The sequence below is a fragment of the Podarcis tiliguerta genome (assembly GCF_965153285.1).
Source record: "Podarcis tiliguerta genome assembly, chromosome: 16".
Lineage (NCBI taxonomy): Eukaryota > Metazoa > Chordata > Lepidosauria > Squamata > Lacertidae > Podarcis > Podarcis tiliguerta.
Genome location: NC_139549.1, coordinates 4,115,918 through 4,140,063, shown reverse-complemented (window position 1 = coordinate 4,140,063; position 24,146 = coordinate 4,115,918). Strand labels below are relative to the sequence as shown.

At 48.9% G+C, this 24,146-nt stretch overlaps 1 protein-coding gene across 3 annotated transcripts in view; it reads left to right on the top strand.

Annotated features, from left to right (window-relative positions):
* The window catches only part of SEMA6C (semaphorin 6C), a 128,950-nt gene that overhangs the window by 93,678 nt on the left and 11,126 nt on the right, over window positions 1-24,146 (top strand). For 2 of the 3 annotated variants that reach the window (XR_014505754.1, XM_083416500.1), the window contains exons 14-17: window positions 1,907-2,044; window positions 5,186-5,263; window positions 8,892-8,947; window positions 9,699-9,749. Coding sequence is in view for 2 of the 3 variants with exons in the window: in XM_083416500.1 (XP_083272626.1) it covers window positions 1,907-2,044; window positions 5,186-5,263; window positions 8,892-8,947; window positions 9,699-9,749 (323 nt within the window). In the remaining variant the exon portion in view is untranslated. Of the gene's footprint in view, window positions 1-1,906; window positions 2,045-5,185; window positions 5,264-8,891; window positions 8,948-9,698; window positions 9,750-13,951; window positions 14,108-24,146 lie in introns of all 3 variants that reach the window. The other variant, XM_083416499.1, reaches the window with a different exon arrangement.

The window sequence follows — 24,146 nt, the reverse complement described above, 5'->3', positions numbered from 1 at the left end:
ACAAAGAAAAACCACACATTACGGGGGGGGGGGCGGAACTGAATTGGAGGGGGGAAAAACTGTCTGTTGCACCGTACACTAACTAAACCACTGATGTTTTTTGTGAGGACTTTTGGGAGAGAAAAATTGTGGCAAACTGAACTTAAAAACTAGGAAACAATGAGAAATGTGAGAGTGCCTGAAAGGGAACGGCATCAGTCCACCTCCAAGTTTTGTTATCCTACTACATCAGGTCCAGCAGGTTTTTGTCGTGCTTCTCAGAAGCCAGCTGGACCTGTTTGACCAAGACATCAGTGGAGGGGGAAATGATAACCTGGGCACTTCCCAGCAAATGGTACCTTTCATCACACGGCTTTCAAGTCTTTCTCTTAAAAAATATTTTTAAAAGCCCAAGCCTGGCAGAACCTCCCCGCCTCCGGCAAGATCAACTCTGCCCTTCCCCACCCACACTATCTTTTCAATTAGGCTCCTTCTTCGCGCAGCAGGAACCTGTTTTATTTTGAATTTGAAACCTTCTCCCCAGCCTTACTAACCACATTTGCAGGTGTTCTAGCGTGGGGAAATTTACTGCATCTGAGGAGGCGTAAAAGGTCTCTTTTGGCTTCCCGTCTCAGCAAAGGGGCATGGAGGGTAGGTTTTTTTGGGGGGGGGTGTTACCCCCTACGATTCCAGACACACACACACACACACACACACACACACACACACGTATTATGCAAACTCCCCTTAATTCTGCTGTTTTTAGCCTTCTAAATATTATCGGCAGGAGCCACCGAGGCAAAAATAGAACAGCTAGTTTAATTGGCAATAACATCCTTATCTTATCGGAGTCTGGAGGAGGGAAAGGGTTCTGTCTTAGCATTTTTAATTTCTTTGCGCTTCAAGGAGTTTGGAGAGGCGAGCCGTTTCCTACCCCCCTTCTGCGCAACTTCCTGTCGCCATTTCCTTATCTCCCTGGGGTGCCCTCTGCCCACCCATCCGCTGACCCCGCTCACCCGACCCCCACATTCCCTGAATTTTCTGCAACCGCAGCTAAAATGCCTAATAAAACACGACCATTTCCTCTTACGTGGCATACTCTAAAGACCCTAACCCAGCGGTTCTCAACCTGTGGGTCCCCAGATGTTGTTGGACTACAACTCCCATCATCCCTGAGCTCTGGCCTTGCTAGCTAGGGGTGATGGGAGTTGTAGTTCAACAACATCTGGGGACCCACAGGTTGAGAAAGGTTGCAGGCCTAACCCAAACTCCCCAAACTCGGCCCTCCAGATGTCTTGGGAATTTCCCGTAGGGGAAATTTTCTGACCGGACATCTGGTAGAGAGATGGACTGAGAATCGCAGAACACAGGTTTGGGAACTTCATGGTCAGGGAAAAAACAATGCTGTCCAGGGTTGTAAAGACTGCGGAGAGAATAATTGGGTGCACACTTCCCACCTTGGATCAAATCTCTGCTTCCAGGTGCCATAAGAAAGCTGCAGAGATAGCGCAGGATAGTGCGCACCCCGGAAATGACCTCTTTCAGCTTCTGCCTTCTGGAAGAAGGTCCACGGTTATAAAGACTAGGACTAGCCGAGAAACAGTTTTTATCCAAATGTGATTTTGGTTTTAATCGCAGTGTAAGGAGTCTCTATGGGAGTATATTGTATTTAATTATGGGGTATCAGAGTTTTTAGGGGGCTAACCAGGCTGGGATAGCAGGCTGGTTGGTTTTTGAATGCCTGATGTAGATTTTTTCAATTTCGTTGTTCTGTATGGGACAATAACAATAAAGATTATTGTATCAAACTGTGCAGTTGGAAAGGGACCCCAGGGGTCATCCAGCCCAACCCGCTGCAATGCTTGATTTGATTTCGATAATCTTGCGTTTCTTTGGTGTTCTCTTCCTTTCTCCGCCCCCATCCCAGGTGTAGCGTCAGGAGGGAAGACCGGCGCGTCCTGGGGCTCGAAATTGACAAAGCCAACCACGCTGTTTACGTGGCCTTCTCTGGGTGCGTGGTGCGAGTCCCTCTCAGTCGCTGCGCTGCCTACAGCGCCTGCCGCAGGTTAGTGGGATAACCTAATTTTGCTGCTTTCTGCCTCTTCCTCCTTTCCTAACTCTGCCCATCTACGCTGACTGGCCACAACTCGCTAAGCAGTTGGCTCCTTACCTCTCTCGCCCTGATCGGGCCACAGTGATCCACGTGACGGTCACCTCCAGACTGGATTATTGTAACTCGCTCTACGCGGGGCTGCCCTTGAAGCTGACCCAGAAACTCCAGCGGGTGCAGAATGCTGCGGCGAGACTCCTTACGGGGTCCCTGCCATGGGATCACATTCATTCAGTGCTTTACCAACTGCACTGGCTCCCAGTGGAGTACAGGATCAGGTTTAAGGTGCTGGTTTTAACCTTTAAAGCCCTATACAGCCTAAGACCCTCGTACCTACGGGACCGTCTCTCCTGGTATGTCCCACGGAGGACCTTACGGTCTTCAAACAAAAACATCTTGGAGGTCCTGGGCCACAGGGAGGTTAGGCTGGCCTCAACCAGAGTCAGGGCTTTTTTGGCCGTGGCCCCGACTTGGTGGAACGCTCTGTCCCAAGAGACTAGGGCCCTGCGGGACTTGACATCTTTCCACAGGGCCTGCAAGATGGAGCTGTTCCACCAGGCCTTGGGCCAAGGCACAGCCTGACCCCCTCCTTTGGCAATTCTTCACAGAACTCTAGCCCAATGGTTGCCATCAATTTGATTCTGAATTGATTTTAGAATGAATTGATTTTAGAATGCTGTGTTATTTTTACTGTTGTTAGCCACTCTAAGCCCGGCTTCGTCTGGGGAGGGCAGGATATAAGTAAAAAAATTTATTATTATTATTATTATTATTATTATTATTATACAATACTTTCTCCCAGCCCCATACCTGCAGATTGAACCTGGGGCCTCTCCTCGCCCCCAACAAAGCAGGTGTTCTTCCTAAAAATAAAGCCAAGTTTCCGGTCCTCATGATTCCAAGGGCTCATTTGAAACAGGAGCCTAGGGAGGTCTCTTATACCAAATCAGCCTGTTTGTCTGTATGCTACCCGGCTCTCCAAGGCTTCCTAAGAACCTAGGAAGAACCAGCCAAAGGTGGGAGGCCGATTAGACCAGCATCCCTCTCTGGTGTAGTTTTGGTTTTTTCTAAAGTTTTAGGGAGTGTTTGCAGGCCTTTTTTTTCTTGCTTTTTTTTTGCATGGGAGTTGACTGCGGTTATCATTGGCAATCACCTTTAATGATTTCTGTGCAATCTTAACAAGCGAAACTAAATTATATTATGTAAGCCTTCAGAATATTTAGAATTGGCCAAATTGGCAGATATAATAAGACGGAAACCGAAAAAGGAATGGGAGTGTCTAAACGAATACCTTAAAAGCCAAGGTTCGAGGACAGAAATCTGGCTGAGTCTGGAATAACCTTGTGAAGTGAAAGGAGAAGAAAGAGGGATTTATAGCTAGATGTTAGGATAGAGATGATAAGGAAAACTGGAAGGCACAATGAGAGGTAAAGGACGGATTGGTGGAAGTCACTGTTTGTTTTTCTTTTTAGTGTTTATATTATTAATTTGTAAGATTTGGATTTGTGTGGGTTTTTTAGAATGCTTGTTTTTGTGTTTTGTGTATTGTTAATTTTCATTATTTTTGTTGTTGCTGCTGTGTGGAAAATACTAATATATATATATTCCACACAGCAGCAACAACAAAAATAACGAATATATATGTGTGTGTGTGTGTGTGTGTGTGTGTGTGTGTGTATATATATATATATATATATATATATATATATATATATGATATAAATTCAACCAAAATGTCTTTTGAATTCCCAAGGATGCTGCAATTTTTTTTAGCACCCCTCCTTTTTGGAATTTGATAGCTGAAACATTCGACACGCTGCGACATGGCAACAGAGGTTGTGTGTGTGTGTGTGTGTGTGTGTTTGTAAGGTCCTTACAAGGGGCTGCCTACGGCCCCCTGATTCACCTTGCGTGACCCGTCCCACCCAGCCCCTCCTGCCCTGAACAGGTGTGGGCTGCCGGACCTCGCCGCTTCCAGGAAATGCCGCTCGCCGTGATATTCTGGCCGCAGCTGCCCACTTCCTTTAATGGTCAACTGAGCCAGCTGCAATCTCGCTCTCCTAAAGGCCACGTCCCCCTTTCTAAATCCCAGCGTGGCAGGGACCCAAAGATCTCTAGGGGCGGAGAAGGAGGGAGAGAAGCAGCCTCTGCGCCAACAGAGGGCGGCATCCTGGCTCGCCTTCCCGTCAGCTCTGCAGAAATCGGGGCAGGGAAGCGGTGACTAGTGGCTAGAGCAAAACGAAAGCTGGCATGTGTGTTTGTTGCATTCATATCCCACTTCCCCTGCACACACACACAAATAATAATAATAATAATAATAATAATAATAATAATGTATTATTTATACCCGCCCATCTGGCTGGGCTTCCCCAGCCACTCAGGGCGGCTTCCAACCAAATATTAAAATACAGTAATGCCTCAAACATTAAAAGCTTCCCTAAACAGGGCTGCCTTCAGATGTCTTCTAAAAGTTTGGTAGTTATTTTTCTCTTTGACAACTGGTGGGAGGGCGTTCCACAAGGTGGGCGCCACCACCGAGAAGGCCCTCTGCCTGGTTCCCTGGGAACCGCCAGAAGGCCCTCGGTGCTAGACCTCAGCGTCTGGGTAGAACAATGGGGGTGGAGATGCTCTTTCAGGTATATAGGACCAAGGCCATTTAGGGCTTTAAAGGTCAGCACCAACACTTTGAATTGTGCTCAGAAACGTACTGGGAGCCAATGCAGATCTCACAGGACCAGTGTTATATGGTCTCAGCAGCCGCTCCCAGTCACCAGTCTAACTGCCACATTCTGGATTAGTTGTAGTTTCTGAGTCACCTTCAAAGGTAGCCCCACGTAGAGCGCATTGCAGTAGTCCAAGCGGGAGATAACCAGAGCATGCACCACTCTGGCAAGACAGTCTGCGGGCAGGTAGGGTCTCATCCTGTGTACCAGATGGAGCTGGTAGACAGCTGCCCTGGGCACAGAATTAACCTGCGCCTCCATGGACAGCTGTGAGTCCAAAATGACTCCCAGGCTGCGCACCTGGTCCTTCAGGGGCACAGTTTGACCTTCCCACTTTCCGAGTGAACACGTTTATTTCCTTCTCCGTTTGCAGGAGCTGCCTGGGATCCCGCGATCCGTACTGCATTTGGCTGAGCCCGGGGGCCTGCGTTGCGTTCAGCAGCGAGATCAGGTGAGGTGGTTTGGGGGGCGGCCATCCCTGTTCTTACAAAGCAGGTGGGCAAGGAGCATAGCTGTCAACTTACAGATTTGAAAATAAGGGATCAGCAGCCAAAATAAGGGATATTAGTCAACCAGCAGCCAAACGAAGCCTCAAGCGGTGGTTCCCACAGCGCAGCAACCCGGCAAAGGGGATGCAGCAAGGAAAAGCACCGTCCCCTCTCCGCTGGGAAGCGCTGAGCAAAGGCGAGTCCCCAGGCAACGCGGCCGATTTGATCGGCACAAGGCATGCAAGCTCCACCCCCCAGTCGTTCTGAGACTCCTTATTGGGTGAGCAATGCAGCCAAGCAACACAGTTGGAGCCTCCCTCCTCCCTGGCCGGCAGGGAGGGAGGGAGAGGAGCTGCTTCCTTTGAAACCCGGGAAATTTAAGGGACATCATCAATAAGGGACAGCAGCGGGACACGGCACTGGGATAAGGGATTTTCCCGCCAAATAAGGGACGGTTGACAGCTATGCCAAGGACCTTTGTCTCTCTAAAAGTTTTCCTTTAATTGCCCCGCTTTCTCTCTCTTTTTCTGCCACCTCTTCTTCCTCTCTCTCCTCCTCCTTTTCTAACACCTCCCTTTTCTTACTCTTCCTGATACCCCTTTCCTTCCTTCCTTCCTTCCTTCCTTCCTTCCTTCCTTCCTTTCCTCACTTTCTGACACCGCTTTTCCTTTTGTTTTGTTTTTGTTTCCATTTTATTTATTTATCAACGTTCTTACGTTACATATTGCATACATTGTCATATTACATTATAAGGCTCGTTATAATATAATTTCCAACGTGTATGCAAAGTTTATATACAAAATTTATATACCGAAAGAAAGGAAAAAGGAAAAAACCAAGACAAAAAGCTATTCCAAAATCATATATGTACCAACACTACGGACTTCCTGTCAATCCTGCTGTATATTCCTTTTTTACAAATGAACGTACTCTTATTATTGTATATTTCTTTACATTTTGTCTAATACATTCCCATATCAATACGTACACTTAATCTTATTTCTCAACTCAGTTTCTCTCCAACATCAATCAGATGCTAGCATAGATAGTGAACCTTTACTGTATTTTTGAACATACCGTATTTTTCGCCCTATAGGACGCACTTTTCCCCCTCCAAAAATGAAGGGGAAATGTGTGTGCATCCTATGGGGCAAATGCAGGCTTCAGGAAGCTATCCGCAAGCCTTGGGAGCCCGTGGAAGTTCCCGTCAGGCTCCCACGGCTTGCAGAGAGCTGCCTGCATCCCGAAGCCTGGGGCACACTGAGCAGTTGCGCCCCAGGCTTCGGGTAGCTCTGCACAAGCCACGGGAGCCCTCCCATGGCTTGCGGAGAGCAGCCTGTTCTGGGGGCTGGTGCCGGGGGAAGCTCACGGCTTCCCCCACCCCAGCCCCGCGCCTGGGGGAAAAATAATTTTTTCCCCTTCATTTCCCCCCCAAAAAACTAGGTGCGCCCTATGGGCCGGTGCACCCTATGGGGCGAAAAATACGGTATATGTTATATCTATCCCTCTGACACCCCTTTTCCTTTCGCTCCTTCCTTTTCCAACACCCAGTTTTCTCATTCATTCTTTGGCTTCTGACTCCCTTTCCTCTTTCTTACACTGCCTGCAACCTTCTGCCCTCCAGATATTTTGAACTACATCTCCCATCAGCCTTAGCAAGCATGGCCAGCGGTCAGGGATGATGATGGGAGTTGTAGTTCAGCCACATAGGGAGGGGCGACAGTTCCCCACACCTGCTTCTGGATATCTTTTCTTCTTCTTCAGTGTGGTATCTGCTAAACTTTGGAAGTCCCTGCCCATTGACAACAGCCTTCACTGCATTGTTTTCAGCGCCTACTAAAAACTTCTGATTTGTTGTTGCTGTTGTTTAGTCGTTTAGTCGTGTCCGACTCTTCGTGACCCCCTGGACCAGAGCACGCCAGGCCCTCCTGTCTTCCACTGCCTGCTGCAGTTTGGTCAAACTCATGCTGGTAGCTTCAAGAACACTATCCAACCATCTCGTCCTCCGTCATCCCCTTCTCCTTGTGTCCTCCATCTTTCCCAGCATCAGGGTCTTTTCCAGGGAGTCTTCTCTTCTCATGAGGTGGCCAAAGTCTTGGAGCTTCAGCTTCAGGATCTGTCCTTCCAGTGAGCACTCAGGGCTGATTTCCTTCAGAATGGAGAGGTTTGATCTTCTTGCAATCCATGGGACTCTCAAGAGTCTCCTCCAGCACCAGAATTCAATAGCATCCATTCTTCGGCGATCAGCCTTCTTTATGGTCCAGCTCTCACTTCCATACATCACAACTGGGAAAACCATAGCTTTAACTATACGGACCTTTGTCGGCAAGGTGATGTCTCTGCTTTTTAAGATGCTGTCTAGGTTTGTCATTGCTTTTCTCCCAAGAAGCAGGCATCTTTTAATTTTGTGACTGCTGTCACCATCTGCAGTGATCATGGAGCCCAAGAAAGTAAAATCTCTCACTGCCTCCATTTCTTCCCCTTCTATTTGCTAGGAGATGAACCTATTTAGATATGTCAGGACCGCGCATTTTAATACGTAATTTCGTTTTACGACGTACATTTCAACTACTGGTTACATTTATAATTTGCTTTTGGGTGAAACTTGTTTCTGACTCTTATCAATCATCTTAATGAATGTTTTATGATCGCCTTAATGTATATTTCATATTTTCGGCAAGCCGCTTAGAAGTTTTTACGATTCAGTGGCCTTACACATTCTGTTAAATAAATAAGGGCTGTAAAAGCATCTTATTTCTCTCAATTGGACCAAACTCCTGAAGAGATTCTCTTCCAGCTGACAGATGCATTTTCTTGAGGGTTTTTTTTTTTAAATACACTATATGCTTTTGCTTCTTTCCCCTCCTGCATTTAATGATTTCCTATCTCGGTAGCTGGAAGTACATGCAAGTTTGCTGTTCCCTCCGCTGCGAACCATTTTGAATGCACACAGGGGGAGCAGGCTACGTAAAGATTTATTTAACAGATAAAGCCCAATTCCTCCTCATTTCTTCTACCCCACCCCCACCCCCACTTTTGGATCTGATGGTGCTTCCTAGAAACCCCAAGAACGCACCCCCCCCCGCCCGGTCAGTTTGAGCATCCTCAACTGTCTCTGCCCCAGCGTCCTTTCTGCCTCACCATGAGGACTACAAACTTGACTTTCTGTTGCTTGGAAACAATGAACCAAAGGGGCCTTTAGGGTCACCGAAGAACTTGGCTGATTTTGCGAAGAGCTTCTTTTCGCCCCTCACCCCGAATCCCATCCCTCCTCCCTCTCCGCAAACCCCCAGACCCCCACAATGCTCCATTTTCTAAATATTCTCCTTGACCCACAGCCATCCCATGCCGGCATGTTTCCTCAAACATCTCTGACTGGCGAAGGAAGGGAACAGAAGGGTGAATTGTCTGGCTCTTTGGGGGCTCGTAACTTGTCGGGTTCTGCTTTCTTTAATTTCCCACCTCGTTTTTTCCCTGAGTGCCAGCCAATTGATTAATTAGCGGAGGATTTAATCAAGCCGGCAAGCTCCGTTTTAATGAGATTTCTCTCTTCCACCCTTGTCTCTCTCGCTCCCCCACCTCCATCCACAGAGGCGGCTTTGAGCAAGACGTCGAAGGCTCCGTCAAGTACGTGGGGAACTGCCAAGGTGAGAGTCTTCTGGGGGTAAGGGGGTCTTTTGCACAGCCGGACCGGCCAGGAAGCCACATTGCTGTTTTGGCACAGAGGACCGGTGCTTGCTCTGAGTTCCGATCCTGCTATAAAAGTCACTGAGCCGAACGAAAATGGCTGGGCGTGTGTCCTTTTCCTGTTGCTGGCGCACAGAAACATCGGCTCCGTTGGCGGGCGTCTGAAAAGCTGTTTTGTGTAGGAAATAACGGCTCGTCCCCTAAAGAGGGTTTTTCTCCCTTTTTTGCCTTGAGTTGGCCGCACTCCAGATTTCTCCACTGACCCCATTGAGTCCCTCATGGAACTCCGAGACGTTGACCACCGAGTCAGCTTGTTTTTGACGCTCCACTAAAATGCCTCTCTGGCCCTTTCCACCCGCTAATTCCCGAGGGCCACATCCGCTTCCAAGCAACTGTCCCGAGGGCCACATTCTGGGGCGGACGGGACCGTAGGAAAAAGTGGTTGCACAGCGGACTCGTTTCTTGGCGAGAGGCGCTGTCTTGGGTTCGAGGGTGGAGAAGACACTCGGGGCGTGAAGTAGGGGCCATGAGTAGTCTGAGGAGGCTTCCAAGGGCCAGATGGAGAGACCCGGAGGGCCAGGGCTGATGTCTCCACGCACAAGCAAATGGCTTCTTCCTTTCCAGATTGCCCCATGCTTAGCTGCCTAGGAGCACCCTGTTCCTCTGCCTTTATCCCCGACCCAGTCTCTTGTCTCCCCCTTCGCTTTTTAGATGTCGTAACGGCCCCCGGGAGCCGCGATGGCACCAGCGACTCTGCATATGGTCAGTACGTCCGTCTCCCCTCCTTCCCCAAGCTCCTTGTCCTTTCTACCCCTCCAGTCTCCTTCCGCCGCTTATTCCGCCCCCAAAAACCCAATCACCCGCTGCCCCACGCTCTAGCGGTGGCGTAGAGGTCAGCCTTGTCAACACTCAAAAGCCTGTCTTGGCCATTGAGGTTCAAATGGGGGAAGGCCACCATATTGGATGGGACTATCATGGCGGTTCAACATTGGATTTGTTGGGTTAGCTCTGTTGCTAGTGGAGGCGTTGAAATTAATAGACCTCTGCGTTGGCCATGTCTATGTCAATTTCAACGCGTCTGCCCTAAGCAGGACCAAGCCATTGGATCTTGGGATCCTCCACGTTGACGTCCAATCAGAGGCGCCATCTTGAGAGGATCCAGTCAGCTTCCAGTGGTTGTTTCTTTTAGCAAAAAGGCTACTGGTATGTGAACTGATGACAGGATGGTCCTATTTTCTCCATCGCGAGGGTCTCAAAAGACCCCTTGGGACAAAGCCGCCTCCGTTCAAGGCCTTTCCCCGTTGCCACGGTTACCAGCCTCCGGTTGCTTAGGCCCAAGATGGCTGCCGGCCAAGTCCATTGAAGGTTTATTCTCTTAAACAGGGGCAAACTCTTTCCTCAAAAGCAACAGGAGGAGGAGGAGGAAGAGTGGAACCCCATACCCTCCGCTTCTGTCGTCTGGGGAATGCGGGAATTCCCACAAACTGGTTTTCAAAACTAACAAGGGACAAATCACTGCTCACTTCCTGTCATGTCAAGCGCCATTTCCTCATCCATCCCACCAACATCCCACTCCCATCATTTACGGCAGGGGTGGGCGGCGGAAGGTCTTGTTACGGTTAACCAACCCCCTGCCGCTCTCTTTGTATTATTTCCAGAGACTGTGTATAAAACCCACTCTCCCCTTTATGGCTTTTGAGAGGGATGGTCTCCGTGCGAACCAAGAAACCTTTCCTTTTTTTTATGTGTGTGTGTCATTCTCCCGGGGCAGAATTTGACCCTCCCTTAACAAACGCAGCTGCGGTTTTTATGTCGAGCCCGAAGGGTTGAAATCGAACCAACTCCGGGCCACGCTCACGCTGTGCCATTTAAAGCTCTATAATGCAACTTTGAACAGTCATGGCTTCTCCCAAAGGATTCTGGGAACGGGTCGTCTGATAAGGGTGCTGAGACCCCCGTTTGCCCTCTCAGAGCTACGGTTCCCAGGGTTCCCCGTGAAGAGGGATTGGTCATTAAACCACTCTGAGAATCGTAGTTCTGGGGGGGGTATACGGGTGAGGGGGGTCCTTCTTCCACCTCTCAGCACCCTAAAACATACTACGGTTCCCATAATTCTTTGGGCGGGGAGCCATGACCGTTCAAAGCAAGATGCATGGTGGAAACGTGGCTTCTGTTTATTTGATGAGGGAGCAATTTCTGCAACTTCAGCCATGGTCCTCCTAGATCTTCAGCCATGGTCCTTTCAATAATCCAAGACCTGAGGGGAGACCAATAGGAACTTGATTTCCACAGGCTCCCTCTACTCTAAGCGAAGGGTTTTTCCGGAGGGGTAAAAGATGCCAAAGTCAAGGATGGAACGGATACGGGAGGCCTCTAAATATCTCCCCTCAATCCTTTCCTCATCACTTACGTAACTTAAAATCGGGTGATGTCACCTGAGTGCCCCATATCTCAGAACCTTTTAAAAAAGCGTATTTCCCCCTCTTATCTCATATTTGAGCTTGTAGGGTAGAAAAGACCTTTTCATACACACACAAGCACACCTTCTAGTTAAATAAGTAAGTCCAGGGCACACAAAACCCAGGTGTCTAGAGAATACAGGACCCAGGTGTCCGGGGGGGGGGTGAGGAACCCAGACACTTGGGGAATATGGGACCCGGGCGTCCGGGGTGTGAGGAACTCAAAACAACTGGGAAATACAGGACCCAGGCGTCCGGGGTGTGAGGAACCCAGACACCTGGGGAATACGGGACCCAGGCGTCCGGGGTGTGAGGAACCCAGACACCTGGGGAATACGGGACTCAGGCGTCCGGGTTGTTCAGAACCCAGGCGTCCTGGCATGCCGAAAAACACACACTCCAGAGCTTAGATGGGGCGAGCAGCTCTGGCGATGAAGCTCTCTGCGCCGGCAATCATCTCCCCGCAGGAGGCCCTGCTTCCCTGCCCTCCCCACCTCACCCCCTGAGTCCAGCTCCCCCAAGCAAGAGAGCTCCAGAGCCAATCCGACGCCTGGAAGGAAATTAAAACCGAAGCGACTCCATTAATTACCCAGCAGGGGAGAAATCTCTTGATTTAATGGGTGGGGGGAGGAAGGAGCGGGAAGGAGGAGGAACAGGAGGCTGTTGTGTTCTGTGAGCATCTTTTGCGGGGGGAGGAGGGCAAAATTTGGGGGTGCGCACATATTTCCTAGCCCCTCTCAAGCCTCCCCTTTCTCCTGACCCGAGACCGGTCCTTTTCCGGGCTCGTCTCAGATCTCAGTCCTACTTAGAGTAGACCCATTGAAATGCAACAGATACGGTCTGCTCTGAGTAGGGCTCCGGGGTCAGCTGAAGGTGATTTTTTAGGGGGGGGGTCTTCTGGAGCAACAGGCCTCCCCCTTCCTCCCCTTCCCCGCTTCTTATCCCTGTCTCGCTGCAAATCTTGGCCGCTTCCACTCGCCACTTCCTGCGAGGACTGTGGGGCTGGCGGGGGACGTGGGGGGGGGGGACACACACGTGTCTGGGATTCATTAGGCAACTTGGCTGGCTCGGCGTTTTTTTGGGGGGGGGCAGCTGACACGCAAGCAGACGGAGGCTCTGCGGATTGCAAAACAGTTGCACAAACTCTGCCGATCAGTTTTTTTGGGGGGGGGTGCTTTTTAACCTTCTCTTAATCGCCTACATAAAGCCCAGGACACATAACATTTTGAGGAAGGAGAGAGACACATGGGGACATTTTTTGGGTGATATCTGACTAAGGCCGTATTTGCAGGCTACGTTTAAAGCACAATAATTCCACGTTCGACCATCATTGCTTCCCCTATAGAATTCTGGCAGCTGTAGTTGGTTAAGGGTGCTGGTTAAGGACTGCTCACCATTTCTTCTCCTGGCGCTACAATTCCCAGCGCATTCCCTCTTCCTGGGGAAATCATTAAACACCTCTGGGATTTGTAGCACCGGGAGAGGAAATAGGGGTCTCCGAACAACTCTCTGCACCCTCAACAAACTGCAGTTCCCAGAATTCTCTGGGGGAGGCCCTGACCATTTAAAGCAGCGGTTCTCAACCTGTGGGTCCCCAGATGTTGTTGGACTACAACTCCCATCATCCCTGAGCTCTGGCCTTGGTAGCTAGGGGTGATGGGAGTTGTAGTTCAACAACATCTGGGGACCCACAGGTTGAGAAAGGCTGATTTAAAGCCATATCACAGTGCCTTAAACATAGGGTGTGTGCCTTACTCAGAGTAGACCCACTGGAATGAATGGAACTTAGTCGTGTTGATTTATTTTCAATGGGGCTCCTCTCAGCGACACTCGCATTGCACCCAACATTAGTCACGGCCGGAGCAGACTCCATGGAATGAATGAATACAACTAACTTCGGCCCATTCATTTCAGTGGGTTTACTCTTGAGTAGAACTTAGTTGGGTACCAACCAACCCTTTCAGAACGGTTTCCCCATATGCCTTGGCAGGTGAGGGATAAAAGCTCTTTCCGCACCTGATCCCTATGAGTTACTCTGCGCAAAAAGAACAGCTTTTTAGCCTTGCGAGGCCCGCTCAGCGTGCCAACTATGGAAGTCTAGAAATCTTTGCGCAGTGGCGCAAACCAAAGGAGTGGCTTGAATATGTATTTTTCCATGTATAAGACTATAAGTTTAAAATTGGAGGTTGCCTTATACACAGAATGTTGCATTTATTTATTTCTTAATTTGGGGCTCAAAAAAAAATAGGGGCCGTCTTATACATGGGGGCGTCTTATACACGGAAAAATACGGTGTGTGTTTTTGAGGAAACCTCGGAACTGATCCCCTGCATAAGATGTGATTGTACGGTGTTTGCGAAGATCTTTCCTGGGTCCGCAGCCTTCGCCGTGGCTCTTCGGAGGGGCCCTCCTCCCATTACCCCCTAACTGGCCGCCACCCCCCAAAAAATGTCATCATTTTATTGCTTCCTCCTCCTGACACTATCTTTATCACCGGCAACGCAGGAAAGACGCAGACCTCCGCCACCGCCGCCGCTCTCTCCTCTCCCTTCCCAGAAGCGCCCACTGGGCCTCCTCCCGCTAGCTTGGCTCCCGACGCCCGCCTGGCCCCGGGCGCAGGAGGGCCACGCTCCACCCTCCACGTGGCTGTGAGCAAGCAGGGTAAGAAGGGGCCGATCACCTGACCCCTGACCCTTTCTGCCCGCATGTGCACACACAGACACATGCGCTGTATCCCCACGACCCGTCCCTGCAGTATGGCACCCCCGTGATAACAGCAAGCTGTGCAAGAACCACTAACTTGCGCGGGGAGGGTCTGGAGGCGCGCTGGAATGCAGACGCATGTGAAACGGTTGCGCCGCCACGTCTTGCACGTTGGGGAGCAGGGGTTGCGCAAGCCGCGCACGGTCGCCTCTCTCTGAGCAAAGGACAAAGATGGCAAGTCTTATTTAGGATCCCGGGTGGGAGATATGATTGCGCTCACCGGAAGCGAAAGCTTTGTCTCTCTATTATTATTATTATTTCCATAATATTTTATTTAAGTTTTCTTGCTGTACAAAGGTATGCGCGCAACGTCTCTTTCTTCCAGTTACATTTTCCATAGGTCAGTTTCATTTGTTGAGACATTAGGATGAAAAAAGGGATGTGGGTGGCGCTGTGGGTTAAACCACAGAGCCTAGGACTTGCCGATCAGAAGGTCGGCGGTTCGAATCCCCGCCACGGGGTGAGCTCCCGTTGCTCGGTCCCAGCTCCTGCCAACCTAGCAGTTCGAAAGCACGTCAAAGTGCAAGTAGATCAATAGGTACCGCTCCGGCGGGAAGGTAAGCGGCGTTTCCGTGCGCTGCTCTGGTTAGCCAGAAGCGGCTTAGTCCTGCTGGCCACATGACCAGGAAGCTGTACGCCGGCTCCCTCAGCCAGTAAAGCGAGATGAGCACCGCAACCCAAGAGTCGGTCACGACTGGACCTAATGGTCAGGGGTCCTCTTATCTTTAGGAAGAAAAAAGAGGATAAGAGGTGGAGGGGGCCATGGTTTGTGGGGGTGGGGTCGGGAGGCGATATTTCTATTTTGCTTAATGTATGTGTGTGTTTTTGTGTTGGCGACGTTTGCGCAGGTTCTCGTTGCTATTCGCTTGTGTTCCTTTGGCGGTGAGAGAAATTGGGGTTGGCCTCGAGGGCGCTTGCTTGTGTTGAACTTGGTTTTCGTGTGTGAGTGGGGTGGTTGTTTTTGAGTCAGGTTAGCCATATTGATTCATATGCTGTTGGTGGATTCATGTCGTTGTCTTGTTGGGCTGTGTATGTGATGAAGGGGAGCCATACCGGGGTGAAGGTAAAAAGGTAAAGGGACCCCTGACCATTAGGTCTTGTCGTGACCGACTCTGGGGTTGTGGCGCTCATCTCGCTTTAGCGAATTCCTTCTCAAGCCTCAAGCCTCTAGGCTCAGCTCAGTTGTGACATTCGGCTGGCGTGCGGAGGCTTTGAATGAGTCTTGTCTGCAGTCTTCCCATCTGCAAATAATAATAATAATAATAATAATAATAATAATAATAATAATAATAATAGAATTTATACCCTGCCCATCTGGTTGGGTTTCCCCAGCCACTCTGGGTGGCTTCCAACAAAAGATTAAAAATACATTAAATTGTTGAGATTGGTGTGTCTCGCCTCGCAGGGGTGCTGTGTGGTGGGCACTATCGCCTCGCTGGCAGGCAGAGTTTGAGGAGGACTTGATGGGATGGAGAGGAAGGGAACCGCAAGCTTTTTGTGCGTCGGGGGGGGGGCGGGAAATAACCCTGATGAAGCAGGAGAGAAAGAACAGAGAAACGGCCCCCAGCGGAAATAGCTCTTAAGAGCTGATCCATTTTGGGAGAATTAGGCGTAATGCGTATTGCAAACATGCTCTCTCCTGAACACAACAAGGCATATATATATATATATTTCCGCCCCCACTCCGAAGCAAAATGTGAGGAGATGGGTTTTTGGCAAGGGGGAGAAAATAGCCCTCAAATTGCAAACAAAATGCCCCCAGACAGCTGCGTAGAAATGAGAGAATTAAGCTGGCAGGGAAGATAAAGGTGTGCGAGGGGAGAGAACAGCCGCCAAAAATAAGCTGGATTTTGTTTTTCAATTTAGGGGGAAGCAGGTCTCCTGGGAAAGCGTTTTGTGAGCGTTCTCTCTTGCCAAACCCGAGGCAGAATCTGGTTTTGGAATGGTTTCCTCTTCTGAGTCCAGGTCCCTCTCTGTACATGCTCAGAGGTTCCCTTCCCACCCGGCAGGGCAGTGGGAGCCATTGCTACGATTATAGGGGTCTGTATGTCTCTTCATTTTTGAACCAGAGAAGAACCGCAGAGGGCTGGTCTAGCAGAGACTAGGATGAGGGTTGCAGTTATCAGTAGTTAAGGCAGACGTGCAGCAAAGGAAGGAAGCTCACGTGATAATCTGCATTTTGTAAAATTATAAAGTTATGCATGGCACAGAGTGAGTGGCGAGGGGGAATTTCTTCTCCTGCTCCCTCCAAGCACTGGAACTCAATGAAGCTGAACTTTGGAAGACTCAGGACCGATAAAAGAAAAGATTTATTCACATGGTGCATAGTTAAACGGCGGAACTCCCTCCCACTTGAAACAGTAATGACCACCACTTTAAAAGGCTTTAAAAAAAGGATTAAATAAAATGGATTGATCTGTTGTGAATCTGCAGGCTTCGCATCTAGCAGAAATGTGGCCTCTCTGTACAAGGAGGAAAGGGACCTACTTCAGCGACAGAACAGGGGAAAGTTCCCCGGTTCATTCGCTATACCCTCTGGATGGGCTGAGAATGTCCCCGTCTGAAAACCTAGAGAGCTCCTGCCAGTCAGTGTGGGCTATATTGATCTAGACAGGCCTAAGTGCCTGTCTAGCATCTTAAAAAGCAGAGACATCACCTTCCCAGCAAAGGTCCGTATAGTTATAAGCTATATAAAGGTTTTCCCAGTATGGAAATGTATGGAAGTGAGAGCTGGACTATAAAGAAGGCTGATCGCCGAAGAATGGATGCTTTTGAATTGTGGTGCTGGAGGAGACTCTTGAGAGTCCCATGGACTGCAAGAAGATCAAATGCATCCATTGTGAAGGAAACCAGCCCTGAGTGCTCATTGGAAGGACAGATCCTGAAGCTGAGGTTCCAAGACTTTGGCCACCTCATGAGAAGAGAAGACTCCCTGGAAAGAACCTTGATATTGGGAAAGATGGAGGGCACAAGGAGAAGGAGACGACAGAGGACGAGATGGTGGGACAGTGTTCTTGAAGCTACCAGCATGAGTTTGGCCAAACTGCGGGAGGCAGTGGAAGACAGGAGGGCCTGGCGTGCTCTGGTCCAGGGGGTCACAAAGAGGCGGACACGACTAAACGACTAAACAACAACAACAAGTGCCTGAGTCAGTATATGTTCCTGTAATCCTAAATAAAGCAGAATGGGGGACGGGACACACAGCCTGTAAGGAATTTGGGACATAGCTCATCTTCCTTTATATGTATATATAACGAGAGACATCTCATCGGCTTGTTCCAGCTTTGCCCCTTCGCCATAAATGGCAGCCATTAACTTCTCCCCCAATGCCATGAGGACTAGATCCTTATTTTGGGAAGGCCAAACTGGGTCAGCCAGTTTTAGCTTCTCTCACCCTCACACCTGCCCACATGTCTGGGTCTTGTGAAAATAGGGCAGCTTTTCTCTGGCTGCAGGAAAATCCTCAATTTGGAGGGGTGAGAGCCGTACACTCATCTGACTGAACAGGTCCGGGGGGGTTGTGGCATTTCGTAAAACAATCTGCAAGCCTTCAGATGTCTTCTAAACGTCAGATAGTTGTTTATCTCCTTGACATCTGGTGGGAGGGCGTTCCACAGGGCGGGCGCCACCACCGAGAAGGCCCTCTTCTCCTTTCTTGCAAGCCCTATCCTTTGGAGCAGGAGAAAACAAGATGAAGCCCCTTGAGATATTTGAAGATGGCTGTTGTATCTCCTCTCAGTCTCCACTTTTCCAGGCTAAACAAACCCAGCTCCTTCAACCATTCCTCATCCGGCATGGTTTCCAGACCCTTGGAAGCAAAAGCAAATTCTGGCTTGTCAAAACATCTTGACTGCCAGCAGTGCTCCGAGAGCCACTTTCCCTTCTTTGAAACCTCCTGTGGGCCGCATTCTGATGGGGGACGGATCCAGAGGTAAAAGGGAGTAGTCCAGTTAATGGAGAGGTTACTTTCCTGCCGCAGGCTAGCTCCTGGTAACGACACACACAAGGTAATAGGCTGTTTTTCACTATGTAACTTCTATTTCAAACACAATTCAACATATAATATCTCACAAAGTGTAATTCCATAGACCAACACATCATGCAAGCAGAACATGTCAAGAGAAATTAAAGCCCAATGGATGGTCTCGTGGCCATGTTCTGTTTTCATTATGGGTTGGTCTATCAAATTACAATTTGGGAGATATAATATGGCTCAGGGCCCTCGTATCTATGGGACTGCCTCTCCTGGTCTGCCCCGCAGAGGACCTTAAGGTCCATGAATAACCATAGCTTAGAGGTCCCGGGCCCTAAGGAAGCCAGACTATCCTCCCCCAGGGCCAGGGCCTTCTCAGTGATGGCTCCCACCTGGTGGAATGCTCTGTTCCATGAGACCAGGGCCCTGCAGGATTTAACCTCCTTCCGTTGGGCCTGTATGACAGAGCTATTCCGCCTGGCTTTCAATTTGAACTTAGCCTGATCTTTTATTCCCCTTCCTTCCCTCCCCCTCCCCTTTTTATGAAGATTACCCGCTCTGACACCCCACAGCTAATTCTCCCCTGGTCGTCTCGCTGGCCCAAACAGGACTAATTTAGCCAGCTAGCCCTGGTGATCATCCAATGTTTATTGGATGGATTCCCCCCCCCCCCCAAATTGATTTTTGAATTCTGAATTTATTGTTGTTCCTGTTTTATACTGCATTTTATGCTGTTTTTTTGTTGCATCAATTAAGTGTTTTAAATTTGTTGTAAGCCGCCCTGAGCCCGGTTTTCTGAACTGAGAAGGGCGGGGTATAAATAAAATTTATTTATTTATTATATGTTGAATTGTGTTTGAAATAGAAGTTGCATAGTCAAAAACAGCCTGTTACGTTGTGTGTGTTGTTACCAGGATTGTATTTACGTACCCTAAGGTTTAGTAGTGTTTTGCAGAAAGGCAAATGTCCCAGAAAGGCAAAGGATATTTGGGTTGCAAATAAAGCTGTGGTTGAGAGAGAGAAAGCGAATGGCCTGAATGTAGTTCCAAGGGCCAGGCAGCCCCCCCGAGGCTGCCAAACCCTTAGCTCTGGGTTCTGCTCATTTTATTGACCTGGCGTGCAGATCCAAACACGCAGGCCCCCACGGCACTCGAGGAAACGGGCATGCCGTTAGAGGGGGGAAACCTCTGAACAAACCGAGGCCTTCCTCCTATTCAGAGCAAAGAAAAGCACAGCTACTCACAGAACAGCTTTCAAGGAACGAAACATCAAACCGTTGCGCAGCCCTGACTGGGGCGGGGAGAGGAAGGCAGGCTTGGCAGAGGCCCGCCGCTAATTAGCTTGCAATCTTCTTGCCAAGGGGCAAACGTGTCTTTTATTTTATTTTTAAAAAGGACGCTCTCCCTTTTTTTTATTTCTGGAGATCAGCTGTTCGGCGTTAAACCTTCCGTTCGGCCTGCCTTTGCCGAGGCTGCCAGATCAGCTGATTTCGTTGGGACACGTGAACGGGACGGTGTTTGCGTGTGCCGTTTTCAGATGCTCTTCTCGTTCGGCCTTATTTTAATTATTTGACAGCATGCCACTTTAAAAAAACAAAAAAAAACTCCCGAACAATGAAATCCTGTGCTGATGAAAGCGGTTTTCTGCGACCCGTACAATTACAATGCTAAATGTATCCCGCCACCTCTCTAGTTTCTGTTTCCATAGATGCAGCACAAAGTTACCCTGTGGAACTCCCTGCCACAGGAGACGGTAATGGCCACCAATTCAGAGGGCTTTGAAAAAGGATTAGATAAATCATGGAGGAGGAAGATGCTAAACTACTAGATGGGTGACTGGCTCTTCTTAGGTTATGAACTCTCTTCATCCTCTTTCCAGCCCTTTAAGCCCCTGGCCACTGCCGGATCTTGTAGCCAGAAGTTCCACAGGTTTGTTCCATCTTACTACACATTCCACAGTGAAGCCTTTCCTTTTTTTGCTACTCCTAAATATGCTGCAAAACAGTTTCTCCAAGACGATCCGCAAGTTCTAGTATCCTCTAAGGGAGGGATTTTTCAAAGAGAATTTTGGAGGGTTGTGTCCTGCAAGGGCCCTACTCAGGGTAGCCCCATTGAAATTAGCAGGCATGGCAAACAAAGGTCCTTTTTCCATCTCCACTGTATTAAGCAGTTGGTCCCTTACCTCTCTCACCCTGATCTGGCCACAGTGATCCATGCGACGGTCACCTCCAGACTGGATTATTGTAACTCGCTCTACGTGGGGCTGCCCTTGAGACTGACCCAGAAACTCCAGCGGGTGCAGAATGCCGCGACGAGACTCCTTACGGGGTCCTCGCCGCGGGATCACATTCACCCAGTGCTTTACCAACTGCACTGGCTCCCAGTGGAGTATAGGGTCAGGTTTAAGGTGCTGGTTTTGACCTTTAAAGCCCTATGCGGCCTAGGACCCTCATACCTACGGGACCGCCTCTCCTGGTATGTCCCACAGAGGACCTTAAGGTCCACAAACAACAACACTTTGGAGGTCCCGAGCCTCAAGGAGGTTAGATTGGTCTCAACTAGGGCCAGGGCCTTTTCAGTACTGGCCCCGACTTGGTGGAACGGTCTGTCCCAAGAGACTAGGGCCCTGCGGGACTTGACATCTTTCTGCAGGGCCTGCAAGACAGAGCTGTTCCGCCTGGCCTTTGGTTTGGACTCAGTCTGACCCTTATGTTTCCCTCCCCTTATGGTTTTAATACAGCTGCATTTTAAATTGCATTCTAACCTGTATTTTAAATTGGTTCCCCCCCCCCCCTTATGTTTTTACTGTATTTTTACTGTTGTTAGCCGCCCTGAGCCTGGCTTTGGCCGGGGAGGGCGGGGTATAAATAAAAGTATTATTATTATTATTATTATTATTATTATTATTATTATTATTATTATTTTCAACATGTCTACTCTGAGTAGAGCTTAGCCGGGCAAAAGCCTCTCTGGTTTAAGTTACGGTTGTGACTTGGAGGCAGTAAAATAAGACCGCTGGCTGCTGCTATCTGGGCTTGCAGCCAGGGAGACTTTTATTGTGAAGTTTTGAAAAGGCAGGAAAAATACGCCAGACTTGAGACTTCCTGTTTTCCATGAAGGGGGTTAAGGAGAAAGAAAAGGGGTCTCCGAAAGAGAGTATTTATCGAAGGAACCGCTGGCTTGTCAATCTTCTTTCCGAAAGCGAGGGCTGCTTTCAAAAGCACCTCCGAAATAATTTTAGCGTTCCAAAGAGCACCAGGCTGTTCCTGTTATAAAACAAGGCAGTGCTTAGTGATGGGAAAAGAATTCAGTTAATTCTGTCTTTAAAAGTAATTCGCTCTCCCCGAAAGAATTCAATAACCGAATGGCAGCTTTGAAATTCACACCTCTCCGAATTTTGCGATGACATTCTCCCCTTCGCCCCCAAAAGACGAACAAAATGTTGAGTTTCCCGAAAGAGACGTCTGATTGGCCAATGTGAGAATAGGATACTGAACTCGATTGATCTGGCCTCATCCAGAAACCAGACTCTAATTAGGTCCTTACAAGGGGGGAGTGGTTTGGAAATTTTTTTTTATTAGTGCAGAGCCATAATAGTCAACAAAATAAATTCACCCAGGGTTTTATGAATGAGCAGAGTTGGGGAACATCTGTGGCATTCCAGATGTTGCTGCTGGAGTCCTGCTCACAGCAGCCAGCATGACCAATGGTCAGGACTGGTGTTGAGATTCCGGCCACATCTGGAGGGCCACAGATTCCACCCCCCTTGCCTGTCAAAATGCTTGTGGACCTTGCAGCGTCTGAATAGATTCTGGGCCTTGCTTGCTAAATTCCTCCAAATGTCCGAGGGATTTTGGGGGGGGGGTGTCCCAGGAAAACGAGGAGTAAAAAATTCAATTTTTATACAGGAAGTGGTGAGCTGAAGTGGAGGGGGGGGAGAGAAATCAGACTTTGCCAGGAGGGAGATGGTTAGATATTATTCCTCAACCACCAGCCCAATAGCTGGATTTTGTTTGCAGAATCCAAAGAGGCTAGTCCTGTTTGTTGATGCAATGGGTGGAAGTAGTCAAGAAATAATAGTTAGCAATGTTATGTTCCTGTTGCAAGGTTTCAGTAGGCCTTAAACCCCCACCCACATCCAGCTTTAGGGGAGAGGATGATACACTGCGAAATATATATACCTAAAGCTAGAAAAATATATATTTTTACTTGCTTACGTAGCACGGTCTCTGCACATGGTGGCGTTACAATGGGGAACCCTGTAGCTCCCTGCCCCAAAGGGCTTACAGTTGTGCAGTCGTACCTCGGTTCTCGAACGCCCCAGAACTCGTATGTTTCGGTTCCCGAACGATCGAAAACCAGAAGTGAGTGTTCCAGTTTTCGAACGTTCTATCGGAAGCCGAACGTCCAACGGGGCAACTTTTGAGTCTTACGCTTCCGATTTGAGTTTGTTTTTGCTATTTATTTTGCATTTTTGTAGCTCTTTTTTGTTTTGGTTTTGCGACTGTGTGCAACCCAGTTCAGCTACTGATTGATTGATTGTGGGATCGCAGTACATTGTTCATTGCTTTCATTTTACGGATCAGTGGTCTCGTTAGACAGTAAAATTCATGTTAAATTACTGTTTCAGGGGTTGTTTTTAAGAGCCTGGAACGGATTAATCCATTTTGCATTAGTTTCTATGGGAAAGCATGCCTTGGTTTTGGAACGCTTTGGTTTTGGGACGGACTTCCGGAACAGATTAAGTTTGAGAACCAAGATACCGCTGTATTGGTTTCAAAGCAGGATGCAGAGACCAGAGGATTCTGCCGAAAGAGTTGCAGAAAGGACGAGGTTTCAAGGAGAGGGCTTGAAGCGAGTTAGACAAGGGGCATCTCTCAGGTTTTCTGAAGCGATATAACAGCTAGGGATGCGGGTGGTGCTGTGGGTTAAACCACAGAGCCTAGGGCTTGCTGATCAGAAGGTCGGCGGTTCGAATCCCCATGACGGGGTGAGCTCCCGTTGCTTGGTCCCTGCTCCTGCCAACCTAGCAGTTCGAAAGCTCGTCAAAGTGCAAGTAGATAAATAGGTACCACTCCGGCGGGAAGGTAAACGGCGTTTCCGTGTGCTGCTCTGGTTCGCCAGAAGCGGCTTGGTCATGCTGGCCACACGACCCGGAAGCTGTATGCTGGCTCCCTCGGCCAATAAAGCAAGATGAGCGCCGCAACCCCAGAGTCGGTCACGACTGGACCTAATGGTCATGGGTCCCTTTACCTTTTTATAACAGCTAGGAAAGGGCAGATTGGCTGATCAGAGGCTTGAGAACTTAAATGGAGCCTCCAGATCCAGGAGCAGTATAGCAGGTGTAACAACAGCTGTTTCCATGCCCTGGTTTTTTGGAGGCCCCCCCAAGGCATCAAACCTCGCCTCTGCTGGAGAAGCAGGACCGTAAGCAAGGCTCGATTCAGATCTTTTTGTGCAGCCCACGATGAGCTCAATGGCAGCTGTGAGCAGAAAAAGGGCTGCCTGGCTGGACATATTGTTCCTTCCTCTTTTCCCCAAGCCGCCTCTGAAAAAACCAACAACTTTGTCCTTCAAACTCTCCTGCCCACATGCTTACAAATGGGTCCTGACAGATTAATCAACTCGACAAATAGTTGGTTAATCTACTCTTTTAAAGCACCGGCACCTTTTCTTGTCGTTTTTTTTTTTTAAAATGCCCTTTTTTGAAAAAGCTGAGTGCTAGCTAGCTATATAGCCCTTGACATTCATTGGGTTTTAAAGCCGCCTTGTTTATTTCTGTCCCTCTCTCCTCCGCTCGCCCAGTGCTTTTCCTTTTTACAAAAAAATAATAATATAAAAAAGCAAAGAAAGAAATTGAGTTTCCATGGAGGCCCTTTTTTTATGCGCTTCATTGTTTTCTCCGTGGGAAATGGTTTTTCTTTCTTTCCGACAAAACGACGGGATTTTTGCAACTCCCGAAAGC